The sequence below is a fragment of the Scyliorhinus canicula genome, chromosome 26, assembly GCF_902713615.1.
Source record: "Scyliorhinus canicula chromosome 26, sScyCan1.1, whole genome shotgun sequence".
Taxonomy (NCBI): Eukaryota; Metazoa; Chordata; class Chondrichthyes; order Carcharhiniformes; family Scyliorhinidae; genus Scyliorhinus; species Scyliorhinus canicula.
The window spans coordinates 2,271,098-2,289,780 of NC_052171.1; the positions used below are offsets into that span (position 1 = coordinate 2,271,098).

Genomic DNA, 18,683 nt, shown 5'->3' on the forward strand with positions numbered 1-18,683 from the left:
ACCCAAAACTAATGTCATTAATTAGTGCTTTTTGCAATGGTATTAATTTTTTTTCCCTCTTCAACATGAAGTTAGTGATTTGTTTGTGAGTTGCTCATCTTAACTATCACTCTATTGTCCACAAAGGTTTGAAGTTCATGAACTACAAGCATATTTAACATTGAGCTGTATTGAACATGTGGATGATTTGAAATCTTCCTTCCCTAAACCACTGCTGCAGGTATCGAGGTTGGCTGGCCCGACGCCTTTGCAATTTCCTCTTTGTTAACGAGCGTGCAATTTACCCAGATGTCCCCTTCCTAGAGCACCGAATCATCAACAATGAAAGGTGAGAAATGTAATGGTGCAGATGATAAGCCCACAATAATATATTCCCACTCTGTTTTTTTCCTTCCTTAATGTGGCGACTAGGGGTTTTTCACAGTAACTTCATTGCAGGGGCTTTTCACAGTACGTTCATTGCAGTGTTAATGTAAGCCTACTTGTGACAATAAAAGATTTATTTATTTATTTATTCCATTCTTTGAATGAGGTTATAATTGTACAATGACTGATTCTGTTTGTACAGAGTAAAGGAAGCCGTTGAGAACTTATCTAACATATCTGACCAGAAATCACCTTATAACCTGAGGAATGTGCTGGGAATTTTCCATCAGATGCAAGCGATAATCTCACCCGTTTTACTCAGGTATGGGACGGTTTCGTGATTAGGTCAAGAGATGTAAAAATGCTGCAGTTCTGCTGTAAAACGAACCCTGGAAGAATTTCTTCTGTCTATGTTTATATTGTGTCCACCTCCACGAGGGAAAAAACAGCCTTCACGAAAAGCTGTTGGTGATTAGCTAGCCAGTCTGACTCACTCATGACACCGAGGTGGGTTGACCTGCACTCTTCTGCAAGCTAATGCCCTGTTGAAAAATGGGAGTCCCAGCTGCAGATTCCAGTTGGTTAAATTCCAGCAATGATGTGTACATTTGAAGTTCCTCAAACCTCGGGCGGGATTCTCCGATCCTGGTGCCAAGTGTTGACCCCGTCATAACCCAATAGGGGTTTTGAGTAAATATCTAAATTATGGGTTTTTATGTAACTAGAGCTATGTAGCTTACTTAACAGGTGGCTGCTTTTAGGCCCACTGAGGAAAAAAACTTTAATGATTAAGATCATTAACCACCTTAAAAAGTTGTATCTTAATTTAGAAGGGCTGTTCCTTTTCTAAATAACTATTAATCTCTATGTTTAACTTTAATAACAAAATTATTATTTAGTAGAAAGGAGATTAATGCAGAATTAAAGTTATTTTCTTGGGTAACCAGCTATCATTAAACTTGGTAGGCTTGTCACCACTACTTGGAAGTCTCCCCACTCTTTTGCCACAGAGACGGGTTAGCTCTATTGTGCTGCTTCAGAGTAGCTCGTTAAGTTTCAGGAGGGTAGACTTAAGGTCTCTTTGCCTAATTTTTCTAATTAAATCATGATGCAAAAGGTACGAGGGTTAATCTCTGCTTTTTAGTACTTTAATTATTTATTTCATTTCTTTTTCAGCTTTCCCTTGCGGTACATTAACTATTGCGCTGGGGTCCTTGTTCTGTCACCCATATTTAAGGGTGGAGAATGTTTTGATTTAAGGTTATGATGTAGGTGAGATTAATATGGTTAAAGTTTAGTAATTGGTTCGGCTAGCTTTAAGGTTCAAAATGACCTGAATTGCACGGGTATTTCCTCAATGTAAGGGAGGTGCTTTGCTAATTTAGCCACAATTTGGTTCCAAGTGCACTTTCCAGTACACTTACCGTGTTACGGTTTGCCTCCTCTTGTTTTAATAAATTTTTTAATGTAAATAAGTAGATTTATTGAGGGGAGCGTTTTACGACGATGTCACCTGGCCCCCCGGATCAGCGATCCTGCGACGCATAAGGGCCAGCACGGCACTGGAGCTCCTCACGCAGCTCCAGCTGCCGAAACAGGCACCAGCACGACCAGCGCGAGTTCGGACATGCGCCATGGCCTGCGTGAGTTTGCACATCAGCATAGGTTGCCTTTCTGCGCCGGCCCCTAGACAACATGGCAGAGCCCTACAGGGGCCCGATGCGGAGAAACATAGCCCCCCCCGCCCCTGGGATAAGCCACCGTGGAGGCCCCCCGGAGTCGGATCCCCCCTCCACCATACCAGGACGGCCCCCGCAGAATGATGCCGTGGTCCCACCGGGTTGGACCACACGCGAACGGCGCCCGCGGGACTCGGCCTAACTCAGCCGGCATTTAGCCCGTCGAGCGTGGAGAATCGGCAGGTGGCTGCGGAGTCGGAGAATCCCGCCCCTTGTTTGTGCCATGGTTCTCTGAACTCATTTTTTTTCCTTTTTGTTTCCAATTAAGGAGCAATTTAGTGTGGCCCATCCATCTGCCAGGTAAATCTTTGGGTTGTGGGGTGCGACCCATGCAGACATAGGGAGAATTTGGAAACTCCACACAATCAGTGGCCATGGGACTGTTCTGTTCATTATGTTAATACATTTCATAAAAATCATTGCATTGGATTAGTGGGACAGAGATCGATATGGAATTCTTTTTTTCAAATTCATTCATGGGATGTGGGCACAGCTGGTTGGGCCAGCATTTGTTGCCCATCCCTAATTGCCCTTGAACTGAGTGGCTTGATGGGCCATTTTGAAATTCATTTTAGAGTGAATAACATTGCTGTGGATCTGGAGTCACGTGTGTGCCTGTGAATAATATTGTGTATAGTTAGCAATGCGACCTCCCACCAGCTGGTGGTGTCAGATGTCGGTCATGGGACATCCGACTGTCCCCAGTTGGTAGTAACGTGTACAATAGGACAGTCGCATATAGGGTAGTTCCAGGAGAGTTCACACAGCTCAAACAGTAACCTAGTCTGTATAACACTCTGTTTGTTATGTTTCCACGTGTTAATCAGGAAACATCATTCTAGTTAAATCACCAGCACTTCTGTGTGCACCATTGCAACGGCAAGGTCTCAAAACACAACGTGTCGGCCTGATCAGCTGCACATCAGTTAAACAGATGAATTTTTATGACAACAACAATGATTTCTTGGTCATCATGAGACATTTTTAATTCTAAATTTCACAATCTGCCATGGTGGGATTCAAACCCAGGTTCCCAAAACGTTATCCTGGGTCTCCGGATTGATAATCCAGTGACAATACCATGACACCACCACCTCCCCTGCCTGATGAAGTTGTGACCGTGTGATGAAACATAATCATGTCTGTTTTATCCACTTAGATTGTCTAGTTGGGTGCTGCTGAAAGTATTTAACTGCGTTTTTGTGAATCTGCAAGTTCACCGAGGGCAAATTGAGATGCTGCGGAAAGCAAGGGCAGAGGTGAGGTACTGGCAGAGGTGAGGTTGTGTACTTCTACCTGTTCGGAGAAGTGCCATTGGTAGAACAGGTTTCCAGTCTCAGGCTTAATGTGTTGTTGGAATGTACTGAAACCACTAGTTGTGTAACTATCATTCCGGAACCCCTGGGCTGCATTCATCCCAAAAAAGAGTACCAATGCCCCTTGGTGGCAGAGTTTAGGTACTGCAGTAGGTTGCAACACTGGCTTTTGCTCAATTTTCCATATCTCATTAATGTGAAGTGTAAGAAATTGACCAACAATTAACATGGCCTCGCAGTCAGCTGCTGCAGGTGCACACAACATTACTGTTTTATATTTGCAACCAGTCAACTGGTTTCCTGAAGGAAACAACCTGTTGGATTAATTCAGTCAGTTTCTTTGAGTAAATTTATGCTCCAACCAACTATGTCCTTGTTTAAATAATAGTTTTTAACAATTTGTTCATGGGACATGGGCGTCACTGACTGGACCAGCATTGCCCATCCCTAATTGCCCTTGAGTTAAGACTCAAACACATTGCTGTGGGCCTGGGGGTCACATGTAGACCAGACCAGGTAAGGATGGTAGATTTCCTTCCCTAAACTTAAAGACATTAGTGAATCGGATGTTCTTTTTATGACAATCGACAAAGGTTTCACGGTCATCATTAGACTTTTAATTCCAGATTTTCATTGAATTCTGCACTGGCGGGATTCGAACGCGCCTGGGTTTCTAGTTTACTAGTCCAGTAACAATACCACTAATAATAACCTTTTATTGTCACACGTATGAAGGTACTGTGAAAAGCCCCGAGTTGCAATATTCCGGCACCTGTTCGGGTAAACTGGTAACGGGAATTGAACCCGTGCTGCTGGCCTTGTTCTGCATCACAAACCAGCTGTCCAGCCCACTGAGCTAAACCAGCCCTAAACTATGCCACCACCTCCCCTTGTAAGTCACTTGTAAGTGTTTGCTGTCACAGTGCAGGCTAAGAATGTAATGAACACCCTAATAAATGTTGGAAAATACTTTGTATTTTGGCAGTATGATGGTCCGTTCATCTTTCTCTCTCTTCACAAGTCTCGCTTGGACTACCTACTGGTTACCTTTGTCCTTTTCTGCCATAGTATCAGAGTCCCATACATGACTTGTGGAGAAGATGTCCAACTCCCATTTCTCAGGTAACCACCAAGTCCTCAAATTGCGAAGAGTAAATGAGATGTATAGAACTGTTAAGTATTTCACCATCACCAGAGTAAAACATTTGTCCTTTCTCTGTCGTATTGTGCTGGTTTGGTGATGCTGGTGTCATTTTGCAGCTCCCCCTTCCCCTTAATGTCAGGTGTAAATGTGAATAGAAGGTTTGTGTCTGTAGGTGACTGTCCTTGTACTGTATGTGACAATATCAGTGTTGCTTGTCCTGTGCCTTTATTATTCTCTGTGCTGTAACCATTCTTGGATTATTGGAAATATTAGAATAAACTTTCACGAATTGTTGCTGTTCAGTTACATTATTACTGACATCTGTGCCATGCATTTGTCATTGGTTTGTCATCAAGACTGATTTGTTCAGAGAAGTCAGCACTTTGGGAATGTTAAAATAATGTCATCCCACACTGCCAGATGGCCAGAAAGTGTATCTTCCAATCCCACTCTTCAGCACAAATTGAACTGCAGCTGAAGCACTAAGAGTGAGGTACATTTATAGTGAAGTAAACATTTTTCAAAAAAGGTACAGAAACTATCTCACTGCTTGTCTCAACAAATTGCCTCCTTGTAAGCAAACTCCTACCCCCTCTACATGTCAGAAGAGCAGTAACACATTGGAAATTCAGCTGATAAATTCAAGTGTTGGGACCTAAGGATCAGAGAGAGGTCAGAGTTGTGATGTGATTGTTGGAAGGTTATATTTAGTCATGGCTATGTTAGAAATTATTTGAATGTGACTGTGTGTAATGCTCTCTGTGGTGTTCTTTCAACTGATCAGGCCTCTGCTTCGGAAGTTGGGAGGAATCTTCACTCCACAGATGGTACACGGAGCCAGCCCTAGAGAGCATTTGTACAGGGTTGTCTTAAATTCGGTTAGTTTGCAAACTTCCTTTTTGTATTGAAGCACCTCTCGCAATGTGAATTTGTAGCACCTGATCTCTGAACCAACTTGAGGTCAAATTACACGAGCTTGATGAATGTGAGCTGCATTGCCAGTTCCAACAGATGCAAAACTAGTCACTTTGGAATTCAAGTGATTAGAACAGAACCCTCTTTGCGAGTTGAACAAACTTTGCCTAATATTTAATGTAATCCCAGTCAATCCTTATTACATGTGCTCCATATTATATCACAAGTAAAATCTGTTCACAAAGGTCGTCAGCAGTATTTATAATCGCCTTGCTGTGGAGAGAATGTTCAACAAATACTCGGTTTAATGAGATGTTAAATTACCAGCTATGCCGAGAGTTTGTGTAATTTAGATTTATCCCCTCTGATGGTTTTCAGTAATATTTGGGGACTGAAGCAGTGGGTTGTCACCAATGTTTGTTGAATGAAGAAAAACAAATTTAGACTTTGCTGAAATCTAACTTAAAATTAATTCCTCAGCTGGTCTCTCCGAACGTGAAAACATACTTCAATTAAGCATTCAACCTCACATGGCTAACAATGTTAACGCACCCTCGTGCTCTGAACACTGTGCTATTGAAGTCTGGAAGCCAGACTAGCATAGACTTTCTTCCTCTGCAACTGAACACGAGTGGTACAGTTGAGTCCATTGATCCATTCCTCCAATTTTGCAAAACCAGACCGTACCAAATATTCTTGCATCTCGTAGCCAAGGAATGTTGAACAAAATCCTTGGAATAAAAGCAGAAATAACTGCGAATCTATAATCGGTCTGAGATTGTCTGAAGAGACTAATTTTCCACTCTAGATCTATCATCCGTGAGTGGTTGTCACAACTTGAGCATTTCAATTGTTTGATTTAGCTGAGCTTTAAGAAACAGTGCCAAAAAACAATTTTTTACTTAAAATTAAGGGGCTGGATTCTCCAAAAATGGGGCTATTTCCCCACACCAGCGTAAAAATGGTGGCGTTTCACTGCAAAAAATAACGGTCGATTCACTTACCTCATGGGGCCAGAGAATCGCCGGAGCGGCGCCGCGCACGATTCGGTCGGGAACATTGATTCTCCGCCCTTGCGCTGAGCACAATTTTGGCGCAGGGCTTTGGAGAATCCAGCCCAGTATGTCTAGAGTTGGTGTCGAGAAGGGTCAGCAGTTGGGTGCAAAATGGAAAAGTTTCAGGGCTGAATTATCATGTCTTCATCTACTCTTACTGCTCCTAATGGCTCTAACACTGCCAAGTTATGCTTCAGCCTGTCTGTTAACAGTTCTTTTGGAATGTGGGAGATTCATTCTTAGAAGTCAAGGATCAAGTCTTCAGTGGCTGGAATCATGCATGACTGAATATGTTTTGTTGAGAGGCCAATAATCGCAGCCCCAAGCCATGGTTGTCCTCATGGTGCTGTCCTTGGCTGAACCATGTTCAGCTGTTTTGAGAATGTGGTCAAGTCCTGAAGTGGGAACTCGTGATCCAGAGGTGAAGACTTTACCTCCTCAGGTCTGGAGTGGCATTGTTGTTGACTGTTTGAGTGTTCAGCTCCATTTGCAATTTCTCTGATAATGAAATAACCCAATTTACTTGTCACATTCGGGGATTTTGTTTTTTTTTGTTTCTTAAGTGAGAATTTAGGAATACGTTATGTCCATAGGGTGTGTTTTTAAAACAAAATTCTGTGACAAAAGAATGTGGCAAGACAGTCTGCTGCCAGGGATATGCCTTTCCTGCATCTCGGCACTTCCTCGGCTTTTTCATTCTGATTATGTCCGTTTACCCTTACTTGTGTTTGAGGAGCCATTGAGAATAGGGGCAGCAGTAGGCCATTTGGCCCTTCAACCCTGCTCCACCATTCAATGCGATCATGGCTGATTCTCTATCTCAATGCCATATTCCCGCACATGCATATAAAAAATTGCGAGCACAGAATCTTGTCACATACTTGCCTGGTACAGTTGGATAATTGCTGGATTCTGTGTCAAGGCTTCCTGTTAAGGTATGTGGCTGCAAGACTGAAGGAATTGCTCAGGCTCACTGTCTGTTTTTGATATTGCAGTATATCAAGGAAATGTTGATTGAACAGCAGAGCCTGGTGGTTTACCTCGAAGATCCTGTTCCATGTTCTGCACGGCCCTGTCTCACAGGCTTAATGTGGCTGGCTCGGGTATTTGATGCTTTTCACAACCAATCAATACCAGATGCTGTACTGATACCTGTGGGTGTCTCTTATGATTGTATCGTTGAGGAAAGCTACTTTGAACAGATGGTAAGGTAGTTTGTGTTCAGTACATGAAAATTGCTAAGTCCAGTGTCTGAGTTTCATAATATCTGCATGTGATTTTTGTTCCCAGCTTCATGAAGGAGCTTTTTAAGTTGTCTGTGTTTTCTCACTTGTTGAAACCCCATCATTTCAGAAGGATTGTGTTTCACAAATTAACAGTAAAGAAAGACTTCGATTGCACTTCATTTTGTCCACTGCAGATCTGAAAGCATTTTACGATCAATGGGTTAATTTTCAAGTTAGTCCCTTTTATTGGCAAATCTGGCAGCCACTTTGCACTCAGTCAAGTTGCACAAATGGTAGAGAGGAATATTTATTAGGAAGCTGGGTGAATTTCCTGCTTTTCAGGTAGTGATTTGGGATCTTTGATGTCCGCGGGAGCAGGAAGAGCCTTGACTTAGTATCTCGTAAGCAGTCGTGCTGCAGTGTCAACCTATGTTTTGTGCTCAAGACTGACTACTACTAAACAAGAGTTACCAAATATGCCAATCCAATACTGACCTAACATGGTATTCAGTTGCACAGACTCGGGGAGTACGGAGTCCATGGTCAGTTACCCAGTCTCTGCTGAGGCTGCCGGAGGGTCATCGATATTGGCATTCAGTTCCACTGGACTGAAGGGGAGGAAATTTAAGGTTTCCTCATCCTCATCCTAATTGACTATACTGACTTAAAAAATGGCCACCTGGGTGAGGTACCCAAGAATGGCTGATGCTCCTTGCAACTTTTTCCCAGCAAAAAGCTAGTAGCCCTGAATTTCCTCAGCTATACAGTAGTCCCCCTTTATAACGCGGGTGTTGGGGTCCAAGACAGCCACCCGCGTTGTATCCGAGCCGCGGATATCCATGATGGGGGTTTTAAATTTATTTAAAAATCTATGCTAGCGCTTCCCATTGTGAGTCTACTGGGGGCGGGGGGAGAGGTCAGACCCCCGTAGACTCTCAATGGGAAGCGCTAGCATAGATGTTTAAATAAATTTAAAACCCCCATCGTGGATCCAATTAAAACAGTGTCAATTTCAGCGGCCGGCTCACTTTGATCCGGAGAGGGAAGCTGCTCTCTCACTGAAACAATCAGCCGGCCGCTGAAATTGACACTGCCCGCTGCTCTCTCCCTCCAATCCAACTTTTAAGTTTTAATGTTTCTGATTGGAGGGAGAGAGCAGCCGGCAGTGTCAATTTCAGCGGACGGCTCACTTTGATCCAGAGAGGGAAGCTGCTCTCTCACTGAAGCAATCAGCCGGCCGCTGAAATTGACACTGCCCGCTGCTCTCTCCCTCCAATCAGAAACATTAAAACTTAAAAGTTGGATTGGAGGGAGAGAGCAGCGGGCAGTGTCAATTTCAGCGGCCGGCTGATTGCTTCAGTGAGAGCAGCTTCCCTCTCCGGATCAAAGTGAGCCGGCCGCTGAAATTGACACAACTGATAGTTGGGGTCCATAAGCCCCCCCGCGGTATATCGCGAACCGCGGTATTGCGGAGCGCGGTATAACGGGGGACTACTGTATAATTAGAACATAGAACATAGAACAGTACAGCACAGAACAGGCCCTTCGGCCCTCAATGTTGTGCCGAGCCATGATCACCCTACTCAAACCCACGTATCCATCCTATACCCGTAACCCAACAACCCCCCCCCATTAACCTTACTAACCTTACTTTTTTTTTTAATTTCAGAATTATTCTGAAAAGGTTTGAGAAAATGTGCATTTCGCACCCTTTATTAGACTGGATGGAAAAACATGAATTAAACATTAGTTTGGAGACAGCTACAGAAATTTCAACCTTATTGCTTTTAACGTGACTGATAAACCCACGCTGCATATATATGTTTCCACTTCGCTTTCCACAGGAGTATGCATTTCAAGGACATTCTCCCATCTTCCAATGGGTTCACATCTGTCTGTTTCACGGAGTCATCATGTGTTTCCCTCAATTTTTGGAGAATTCCTAAACCAACCAACAGCAGTGAGGCCCAGATGCTCTTTCAGCTGTAAATAGTGTTTCACCTTACTTTTGGCAAGTCTTGCCCTTGTCTACACTCCCCGTCCCGAGCCCCACAGATTAGAATCGGGTAGAAACTGGCAAATCATATGACCCTTTTTACTTCTTAATTACCTTGAATTCAACTGACTGTCCCAAACGCAATTATTTTATTTAACCTTGTGTTAACCCTGTGACTGAGGATGCCCTGAGCTGGTAAAATCAAAAGGGATCAATACAATCTCTAGATCCTCTCTTTGCTGTCTTCATTGTTGCAATGAAGATGGATGTTTTTACAGAGTCACTGCTACTCATAAATTTGAAGTTTCCCATTGCTTCTGTTGCTTGCTGCCTGGGTAACAAACTTGTGTCAGAATTTGTTTCATGAGCATATTAACTAACTAGCTAAGACAGTCAGGTGCAACTTTTTTTTTTGCCTGGTGAACCAAGCAATTTCTGTGATGATGCAAATTAAGGCCCAGCACCTTCACAAGAGGATCGGAGAGAATTGCAAGGAAAAAGACACGAGCAGTATGCCACCCCATTGTCTTGAGTGCTGGCATCGGGACCTTTCATGGCCCTATATTCTTAACTATAAAGTCTGTAACACATGTTTCATATGTTGTAAATATTTTGTGTTGTGCAGGGAACTGAAAAGACAACTGTATTTGCAGCAATTCGTTGGGTGTTCAGATTCCTACAAAAGAGCTACGGCTGCATCCGGGTGGATTTTGGACAACCGTTTTCTTTGAAGGTATCAGGTGGATTTGTTAATGTTGGAACACTTGTTAGTGTAGGTAATGTGATGTAATTATCCAGAAAGAAAAAGGTGCAGTGAATATTATTCTGAAAGATTCAAATGTGAAATATTTTGGAACAGAATTTCAAATATAACACAGGATAGCTCTCAGCATATTGCACAGTAATCAAAAGTCTGCTAGGCGATTCAGCTCCCCACTCGTCGCCGAGAACTTGCAGCCAAGTGTGCAAATTCACCCGTTAGGGCCCCTCCCCCACAACGAGTGGGGAAGAAGAAAAACCCGGACTCCAAAGCTCATTAGAGTGTGAGAACTGGGCGCTCGGGAGCAGAGCGATCTGGCGGCACCACCACCATGCACGGCAGCAGAGCGCAGGGCAGGACGATTGGCGGACCGAGCCAGCAGGAAAGAGAAAGACATTTTTTTCACCTTTTTCCCCCCCAAAAGATGAACAAATTCTCTTGAAAAGAATTTTATTTTAAAAAAGTGGCAAAGGAGAGAAGGGAGGGGAAAGGAAAAAGGGAGGAATAGAAAGGGAAAAAGAGGAGGGAAAAATGCCAGAAGGGAGCCAAAGCAGAGGGAGAAGGGGCACCAAAAGCAGATGGGGCGATGTGCAAGCTCGTTCAAACGAGCTAATCAGCGCACGAAGCAGCGGAACGGAAGGTTCGCCGCAACAAAAAGAACTGGGCAGACAGGAGCATTTTCCCCCTGGGCCGGGGGGAACTGGAACTGGAAGGCAGCCTTTGCCGAGGCGCTGAGGGAACATCAATTGCACAAAAGACTCAGATTGGGTACAACTGTGGCTTTATTGCAGTCAGATGCGTGGCCTCCTACTGCAGCTGGCGAAATGGCAGATCAGTGGAGGACACGCATATTTATATGGCTCCTTGTGGGCGGAGCCAGCCGGCAGGGGCTACTGGCGAACCTGTAGTACAGGTCCTACCTTATATCCCCAATACAGGTATACACAGTGGTTCACCACATTCACCCCCTGTTAAAAATGAGTCCGGCGGGGGTGATGTGGAACTATATACAATGTTGCAAATTATGTACAGTGGGGAAGGAAAAAAATGTCCAGTTTGACGGTCCGGTGCCCGTCAGAGGTTCAGTCGATCCGGTGCTTTGACGATTCGCTGGGAGCGACGTAACGGTGGCGGCGATGGCAGTGCTGGTGTCACCGATGTTGGTGCTGGCGGTGTTGATGCTGGCCAGTAGTCGGATGACCCCGGGAGCGTGCCGAAATCTTCATCCTCTTGCGTGGACAGGGGAAGGAGGGATGGATCTGGTGGGGTTAATGTTGGTAGCGCCAGGGGAGGGCAGGGTGGCGCATGGGTGGGGAAGTGTGTTGGAGTGCCAGGTCTCTGGGGGAGACAGTATCTTGGCGGCCGTCGGGGAACTCCACATAGGCATACTGAGGGTTGGCGTGGAGCAAGTGTACCCTGTTCACCAAGGGGTCCGCCTTGTGGAGTCGGACATGCCTACGGAGCAGGACCGGTCCTGGAGCTGCGAGCCAAGTCGGGAGCGACACCCCGGATGTGGACTTCCTGGGGAAGGTAAAAACACGTTCATGGGGTGTGTATTTTGTGACGGTGCACAGTAGTGACCGAATGGAGTGGAGTGCATCAGGGAGGACCTCCTGCCAGCGAGAGGCTGGGAGGTTCCTGGACCGTAGGGCCAGCTGGACGGCCCTCCAAACCGTCCCGTTTTCCCTCTCTACCTGCCCGTTTCCCTGGGTTGTAGCTGGACGTTCTGCTGGAGGCGATACCCCTGCTGAGCAGGAACTGACGCAGCTCATCGCTCATGAATGAGGATCTCCTGTCACTGTGGATGTAGGCGGGGAAACCGAACAGAGCGAAGATTGTGTTGAGGGCCTTGATGACGGTGGCAGATGTCATATCGGGGCATGGGATGGCGAAGGGGAATCTGGAGAACTCATCGACCACACTGAGGATATACGTGTTGCGGTCGGTGGAGGGGAGGGGCCCTTTGAAATCCACACTGTGGCGTTCAAAGGGGCGGGAGGCCTTCAGGCGTGCACGGTCCGGCCAGTAGAAGTGCGTCTTGCACTCCGCAAAGACCTGGCAGTCTCTGGTGACCGCCCGTACTTCCTCGATGGAGTAGGGCAGGTTGCGAGCTTTGACGAGGTGGTACAGTCGTGTGACCCCCAGGTGACAAAGGCTGTCGTGCAGGGCCTGGAGTTGGTCTACTTGTGCGCTGGCACATGTACCTCGGGAGAGGGCATCTGGGGGGAATCGTGGTCCTGCTGGTCATGGCCGCAGATGGTGACATTATCTAAGTACGGAAATGTGGTCCGCAAACTGTACCGGTCGACCATTCGGTCCATCTCCCTTTGGAAGACCGAGACCCCGTTAGTGACGCCGAAGGGAACCCTAAGAAAGTGATAATGCCGACCGTCCGCCTCGAAGGCAGTGTATGGACGGTCCAATTTACGGAAGGGGAGCTGTTGGTAGGGGATTTCAGGTCGATTACCAGAAGACCCGGTACTGGGCAATCTGATTGACCATATCAGATATGCGTGGGAGGGGGTACGCATCGAGCTGTGTGTACCGATTGATGGTCAGGCTGTAGTCCACGACCATTCTGTGTTTCTCCCCCGTTTTACTTGGGCTCTCCAGGTGCTATTGCTGGCCTCGATGATACCCTCCCGAAGCAGCCGCTGGACGTCGGACCTGATGAATGTCTTATCCTGTATGATCTGCTCCTGGTGGCAACGGGCTTGCAATCCGAAGTTAGATTGGCAAAGAGGGAGGGGGGTCAACCTTGATGGTCGCGAGTCCGCAAACGGTGAGTGGAGGTAGGGGCCCGCCGAACTTGAGGGTGAGGCTCTGGAGATTGCACTGGAGATTCCAGGCCCAGCAATAGTGCAGTGCAGAGGTTGGGGAAGACGTAGAGACGGAAACCGCTGAATTCTACGCCCTGGACAGTGAGCGTGACCGTGCAGAACCCTTGGATCGGGACGGAATGGGATCCGGAGGCCAGGGAGATGCGTTGCTTGGTGGGGTGGACCGCGAGGGAGCAGCGCCTTACCGTATCCGGGTGTATGAAGCTTTCGCTGCTCCCGGAGTCCAGCAGGCAAGAGGTCATGTGGCCGTTGATTTTCACCGTTGTCGAAGCGGTGGCCAGGTTGTGTGGACGAGACTGATCCAGTGTCATCGAGGCGAGTTACGGGTGGTCGTCAAGAGGTTTCGGATGGAGAGCGCGGCGGCCCAGATCGTGATGTGTAGTTGGCGTTCCAGCCCCGTGGGGAAGACAAGCTGGCGGCCTCCGGAGGTCCTGTGGGGAACAAAATGGCGCCTCCCATGGGGCGCACATTACGGGGGCGGGACAAGATGGGGCACCCATGGGACACACTGTGGAGCTGGGCAAGATGGCGGTGCCCATGGGCCGCATGTGGACCCGGGAGAAGACGATGGCGGCGGCCATTGTGCATTTGGCTGGGGGGAGCGGGCGATAGCGGGGGTGCTTATGTTGGCTGCAGAAGTAGCAGCGGGGACCCCTGGGGTGTGCGGATTTGCGTGCGGCGCAGGCGTATTGACTAGGCAGGGCCCCAGCTGGGGGGGGTCGTTTGCGGGGTCCAGGAGGGGAACGACGGGTGGGCTGCGCGGCGAGCGGGCTAGGCCTGGACATTACGGCATGCAACCGTCATGGAGAGGGCTAAAGTGTTTGTCTCAGCTAGGTCGAGCGTGGCCCCTTCCAGCAGTCGTTGTCGGATGGGGTCCGACGCAATTCCCGTTACGAACGTGTCGCGCATGAGGAGATTAGAATGTTCGGTGGCCGTAACGGCCTGACAGTCATAGTCCTGTACGAGTGGGATTAGGGCCCGCCAGAAGTCTTCGATGGACTCACCAGCGAGTTGAGAGCGAGTGGCGAGTATGTGCCTGGCGAAGATCATATTTGCTTTCTGCGCATAGTTTTCTTTTAGGAGTGCCATCGCTTCCGCGTAATTTGGGTCGTCCTGGATCAACGGGAACACGCTGGAGCTCAACCTGGAGTACAAGACCTGTATCTTCTGAGCTTCCGTCGGCGTGGGGGTCGCAGCGTTGATGTAAGCCTCAAAACAAGCTAGCCAGTGATTAAAGTCCTTTCTGGCATCGGGCGAGTGCGGATCCAGCTGCAGGCGATCTGGTTTGATTCTGATATCCTTTTCGTTGAAAATCTGACTGCAGTAAATTGATGCACGATCAATTGCACAAAAGACTCAGATTGGGTACAACTGTGGCTTTATTGCAGTCAGATGCGTGGCCTCCTACTGCAGCTGGCGAAATGGCAGATCAGTGGAGGACACGCATATTTATTCGGCTCCTTGTGAGCGGAGCCAGCCGGCAGGGGCTACCGGCGAACCTGTAGTATAGGTCCTACCTTACATCCCCTAATACAGGTATACACAGTGGTTCATCACAATCAGCAGGAAAACAAGGCAGAGACTAGGGCAGACATAGAGGCCGCAGTGCAGGCAGCAATGGCAAAGGCACACCCTGGGCAGAGCAGAGGAGAACATGGAAGCCCAAGAGGAGAAACTGGAAGACCAAGAGGCGACCATTAAGGAGTTGGAGAAAGCCGCAACTGAAATGAGCGACCGGATCACGGCCCTGGAGAAGGAGGTGGCGAGACTGGGCACAACACAGATGGAACCTGATGGGCAGAGTGGACAATCAGGAAAACGGCTTGAGAAGGTAAAATGTCAGGATAGTGGGCCTATCAGAGGGTATCAAGGGTAGAAACCCCACACATGGCCAAGATGCTGGGCAACTGAGTGGGGAGAAAAACTTTCCCCAACCCACCAGAAATGGACAGAGCACACTGGCCACTGCGCCCGAAGCACAAGGCAGGGGACCACCCAAGAGCAGTTATAGCTAAACTGCACTGGTATCAGGACAGGGAAACAATCCTGCGCTGGGCCAGGAAAAACAAAACCTGCAAATGGGAAGGACACTTCATCAGAATTTACGAGGACATTGGGGCAGACCTAGCCAGGAGACGGGCCAAATTCAGTAGAGCAAAGTGCGTTCTAGTATGCTGTCACATATCAAGAAAGAGAATACTTCTCCACAGCCCCCGCCGAAGCAAACAAGTTTGGCACGGAACATGGGCTGGAAAACCAGCAACCAGGGTAGAAATAAGGGGCCCCTGGCAAGGGGCAACAAAACGCCGACGATGGGGGGAGGAGGGGGTACGGAGAAGGCAACTCCAGGCACCCCCGACACGGTGAGCGCACCCTGAACAAAAAGCAAACCACTGCCCAAGGGACCGCTTCAGGTGGGAGACCAGTCCCAGCATGAGGGAATGAGAGTAGCGGAGAATGTAGAGCAAGCAAGAGGAGTGCAGGGTGGGATGGGGGATGAATGGGCACAAAACCGCAGAGGACGGGCAAGGGAGAAGTGAGACTGTAACTCTCAAGAGGGGGGCCACCGCACTAGCAGTAAAGCTAGCGCCGGGGGCATGCACCAAGCAGGGCCGCAGCGCGCCGCCAACAGGGGGATAGGTGCCAGGTAGGGGGTGGGGGGGAACCACTTAATGGAGGCGGGAGAGCAAAGAGGGATAGGAAAAGGGGAAAGAGGGACAAAAGAGGGGTACACGGGAGAGGGGGAAAAAGGGGGGGCGGCGGGGAAGGGAGAGACCGGGGGGATGGGGGGGGCGGAAACACTGGGAGGGAGAGACCGGGGGAGAGGGGGGGGGGGGGGGGGGGGGGGGGGGGGGGGAGCGGGACAGGGAGGAAGGGACAAGCAAGGCTAGAAAAGCAATAGCAATAGGACTACAAAGTGCCACAACCAAGGCCTCGAAACAAGGAATCGTTGCAAGCACCCACCCAGTAATGTCTCTGGACAAAGGGAGACCCCAGAGTGCAGGGGACTACCCACGTGGCGGACACACAGTAGACAGCCATGTCGGGTGCCCCCTGGACAAATGGAAACCTGGAGCGTAGGGACCCGACCGCATGGGTAGAGCAGTGACAGCGGCCATCTTGGACGGCCCCCTAACAAAGGGAAACCCTTTGGGCCGCGTCCACCAGTTAAGTATGGTTAATCCCACAGGAGCGAGGGGACAGAAGCCCCCTACCAGGATAGTCACCTGGAACGTAAGGGGACTCAACGGCCCAGTGAAAAGATCCAGAGTCCTCACCCACCTAAGAAATATGAGGGCCGACATAGTCTTCCTCCAAGAGACACACCTGAGAGAGCAGGACCGACTGCAGGCAAGAAAGGGCTGGGTGGGACAAACTTACCATTCCTGTTATGGGACAAGGGCCAGGGGGTGGCAATACTGATCAGCAAGAGGACGATGTTTAGGGCGACAATGACGGTTACGGACTCGGGGAGACGTTACATCATGGTCAGCGGGGCCCTGGATGGGGCACCGGTAGTACTAGTTAATGTGTACGCACCCAACTGGGATGACACGAACTTCATCAAGAAGACAATGGCAGAAATCCGAGACATAGCGATGCACCGATCATGGGGGGGACTTCAACTGTGTACAGGGTCCAACGACAGACAGATCAAACCCCAAAACGGGTGAAACCTCAAGCATGGCAAGGGAACTCAGTCACTTTATGGAACAAATGGGAGGTTCGCCCACCCAGAGGAGAAGGAGTTTTCCTTTTTGTTCCCAGTACACAACGTATACACGAGAAGTTACTTCTTTGTAACTACTCCGCAATTGTGATATTCGACCACGCTCCACATTACATGGACGTGAGGCTGGAGACGGGCAGGGCCCAACGCCCCACATGGAGGTTGGATATTGCCCTACTCGCTGACAAGGCCTTCAACAAAAATATATCATGGGACATAGCAGAGTACATGGAGAACAACCAGAACGGGGAGGTCTCACCCTCCACGTCCTGAGAAGCGCTAAAGGCCGTACTAAGAGGGGAAATCATCGCTTTCAAAGTGCAAAGAGATGGGGAGGAAAAGGCGGCTAGGCAGTAGCTGGTTGACTCAATACTGGAGGTAGACCGTAAATAGTCCGAGGCCCCGACCACAGAGCTCCTGGCAGAGAGGAATGAGCTACAAAGGAACTTTGATCTGCTCTTCACCAGGAAAGCAATGCACCAACTTTGCCAGGCACGTGGGACCCTATGCGAACACGGAGACAAAGCCAACCACCTGTTTGCACACCAGTTGAGAAAGCAGGCAGCCACCAGAGAAATTGCACAAATCAGGGATACCAGAGGCACATTAGAAACAGAACCAGGAAAGATCAACCAAACCTTCAAGGCCTTCTACCAAGGGCTGTACACCTCAGAGCCCCCAATGGGGAATCCGGGATGAAACTGTTTCTTGATGGACTGGACATTCCAGTCGTGGGGGAGGGCAGACAACGGGGTCTGGAAGCACCATTAGCACTGGGAGAGATCATGGACAGTATTAGCTCCATGCAGGCAGGGAAGGCACCGGGGTTCCCGGCGGACTTCTACAAAAAATTTGCAACAGCACTGGCTCCGCACCTGCGGGAGATGTTCACAGACTCGCTAGCTAGGGCCACACTGCCACCCACGCCAGCACAGGCCTCAATCTCGCTGATACCTAAGCAGCAGCACTAATGCCGGCCAGCGTCTGAGGAAAGACAAAGATGCAACGGAATGTGGGTCATACAGACCCATCTCACTGCTGAACGCAGATGCCAAAATATTGGCCAAAATCCGAGCCAATAGTGTACCAGAGGTGGTCGCAGAGGACCAGATTGGCTTTGTCAAAGGTTGATAGTTTACCTCGAACATCAGGCGCCTGCCGAACGTGATAATGATCCCCTCCGGGAGAGAACACCAGAGGTGATCGTCTCACTAGACGCAGAAAAGGCCTTCAACAGAGTCGAATGGAAATACCTCATAGAGGTACTGGAGTGTTTCGCACTTGGAACAGCGTTCACCTCCTGGGTAAAGCTCCTAAACAACGCTCCCATGCGAGCGTACGGACCAATAACACCAACTCCCGATACGTCCAGCGATCGAACCACTCGCAATCGCGCTAAGAGCAGCAAAAAGCTGGAGGGGGATCCAAAGGGGCGGCAGAGAGCAGAGTCTCACTCAATGCAGATGACCTGCTCCTCTACATTTCGGACCCACAATGCAGCATGGACGGAATCATCGCGCTCTTGAAAGAGTTTGGCACCTTCTCGGGCTACAAAATTAACATGAGCAAAAGAGAGATTTTCCCGGTACACCCACA

General features: G+C 48.6%; 1 protein-coding gene across 5 annotated transcripts in view; it reads left to right on the top strand.

Annotated features, from left to right (window-relative positions):
- Positions 1–18,683, top strand: part of LOC119957305 (glycerol-3-phosphate acyltransferase 1, mitochondrial-like) — a 72,216-nt gene that overhangs the window by 14,990 nt on the left and 38,543 nt on the right. For all 5 annotated transcript variants that reach the window (XM_038785159.1, XM_038785163.1, XM_038785160.1 and 2 more), the window contains exons 5-11: positions 221–328; positions 569–688; positions 3,265–3,364; positions 4,407–4,543; positions 5,350–5,443; positions 7,531–7,740; positions 10,383–10,490. In XM_038785159.1, the coding sequence (XP_038641087.1) occupies positions 221–328; positions 569–688; positions 3,265–3,364; positions 4,407–4,543; positions 5,350–5,443; positions 7,531–7,740; positions 10,383–10,490 (877 nt within the window). The remainder of the gene's footprint in view (positions 1–220; positions 329–568; positions 689–3,264; positions 3,365–4,406; positions 4,544–5,349; positions 5,444–7,530; positions 7,741–10,382; positions 10,491–18,683) is intronic.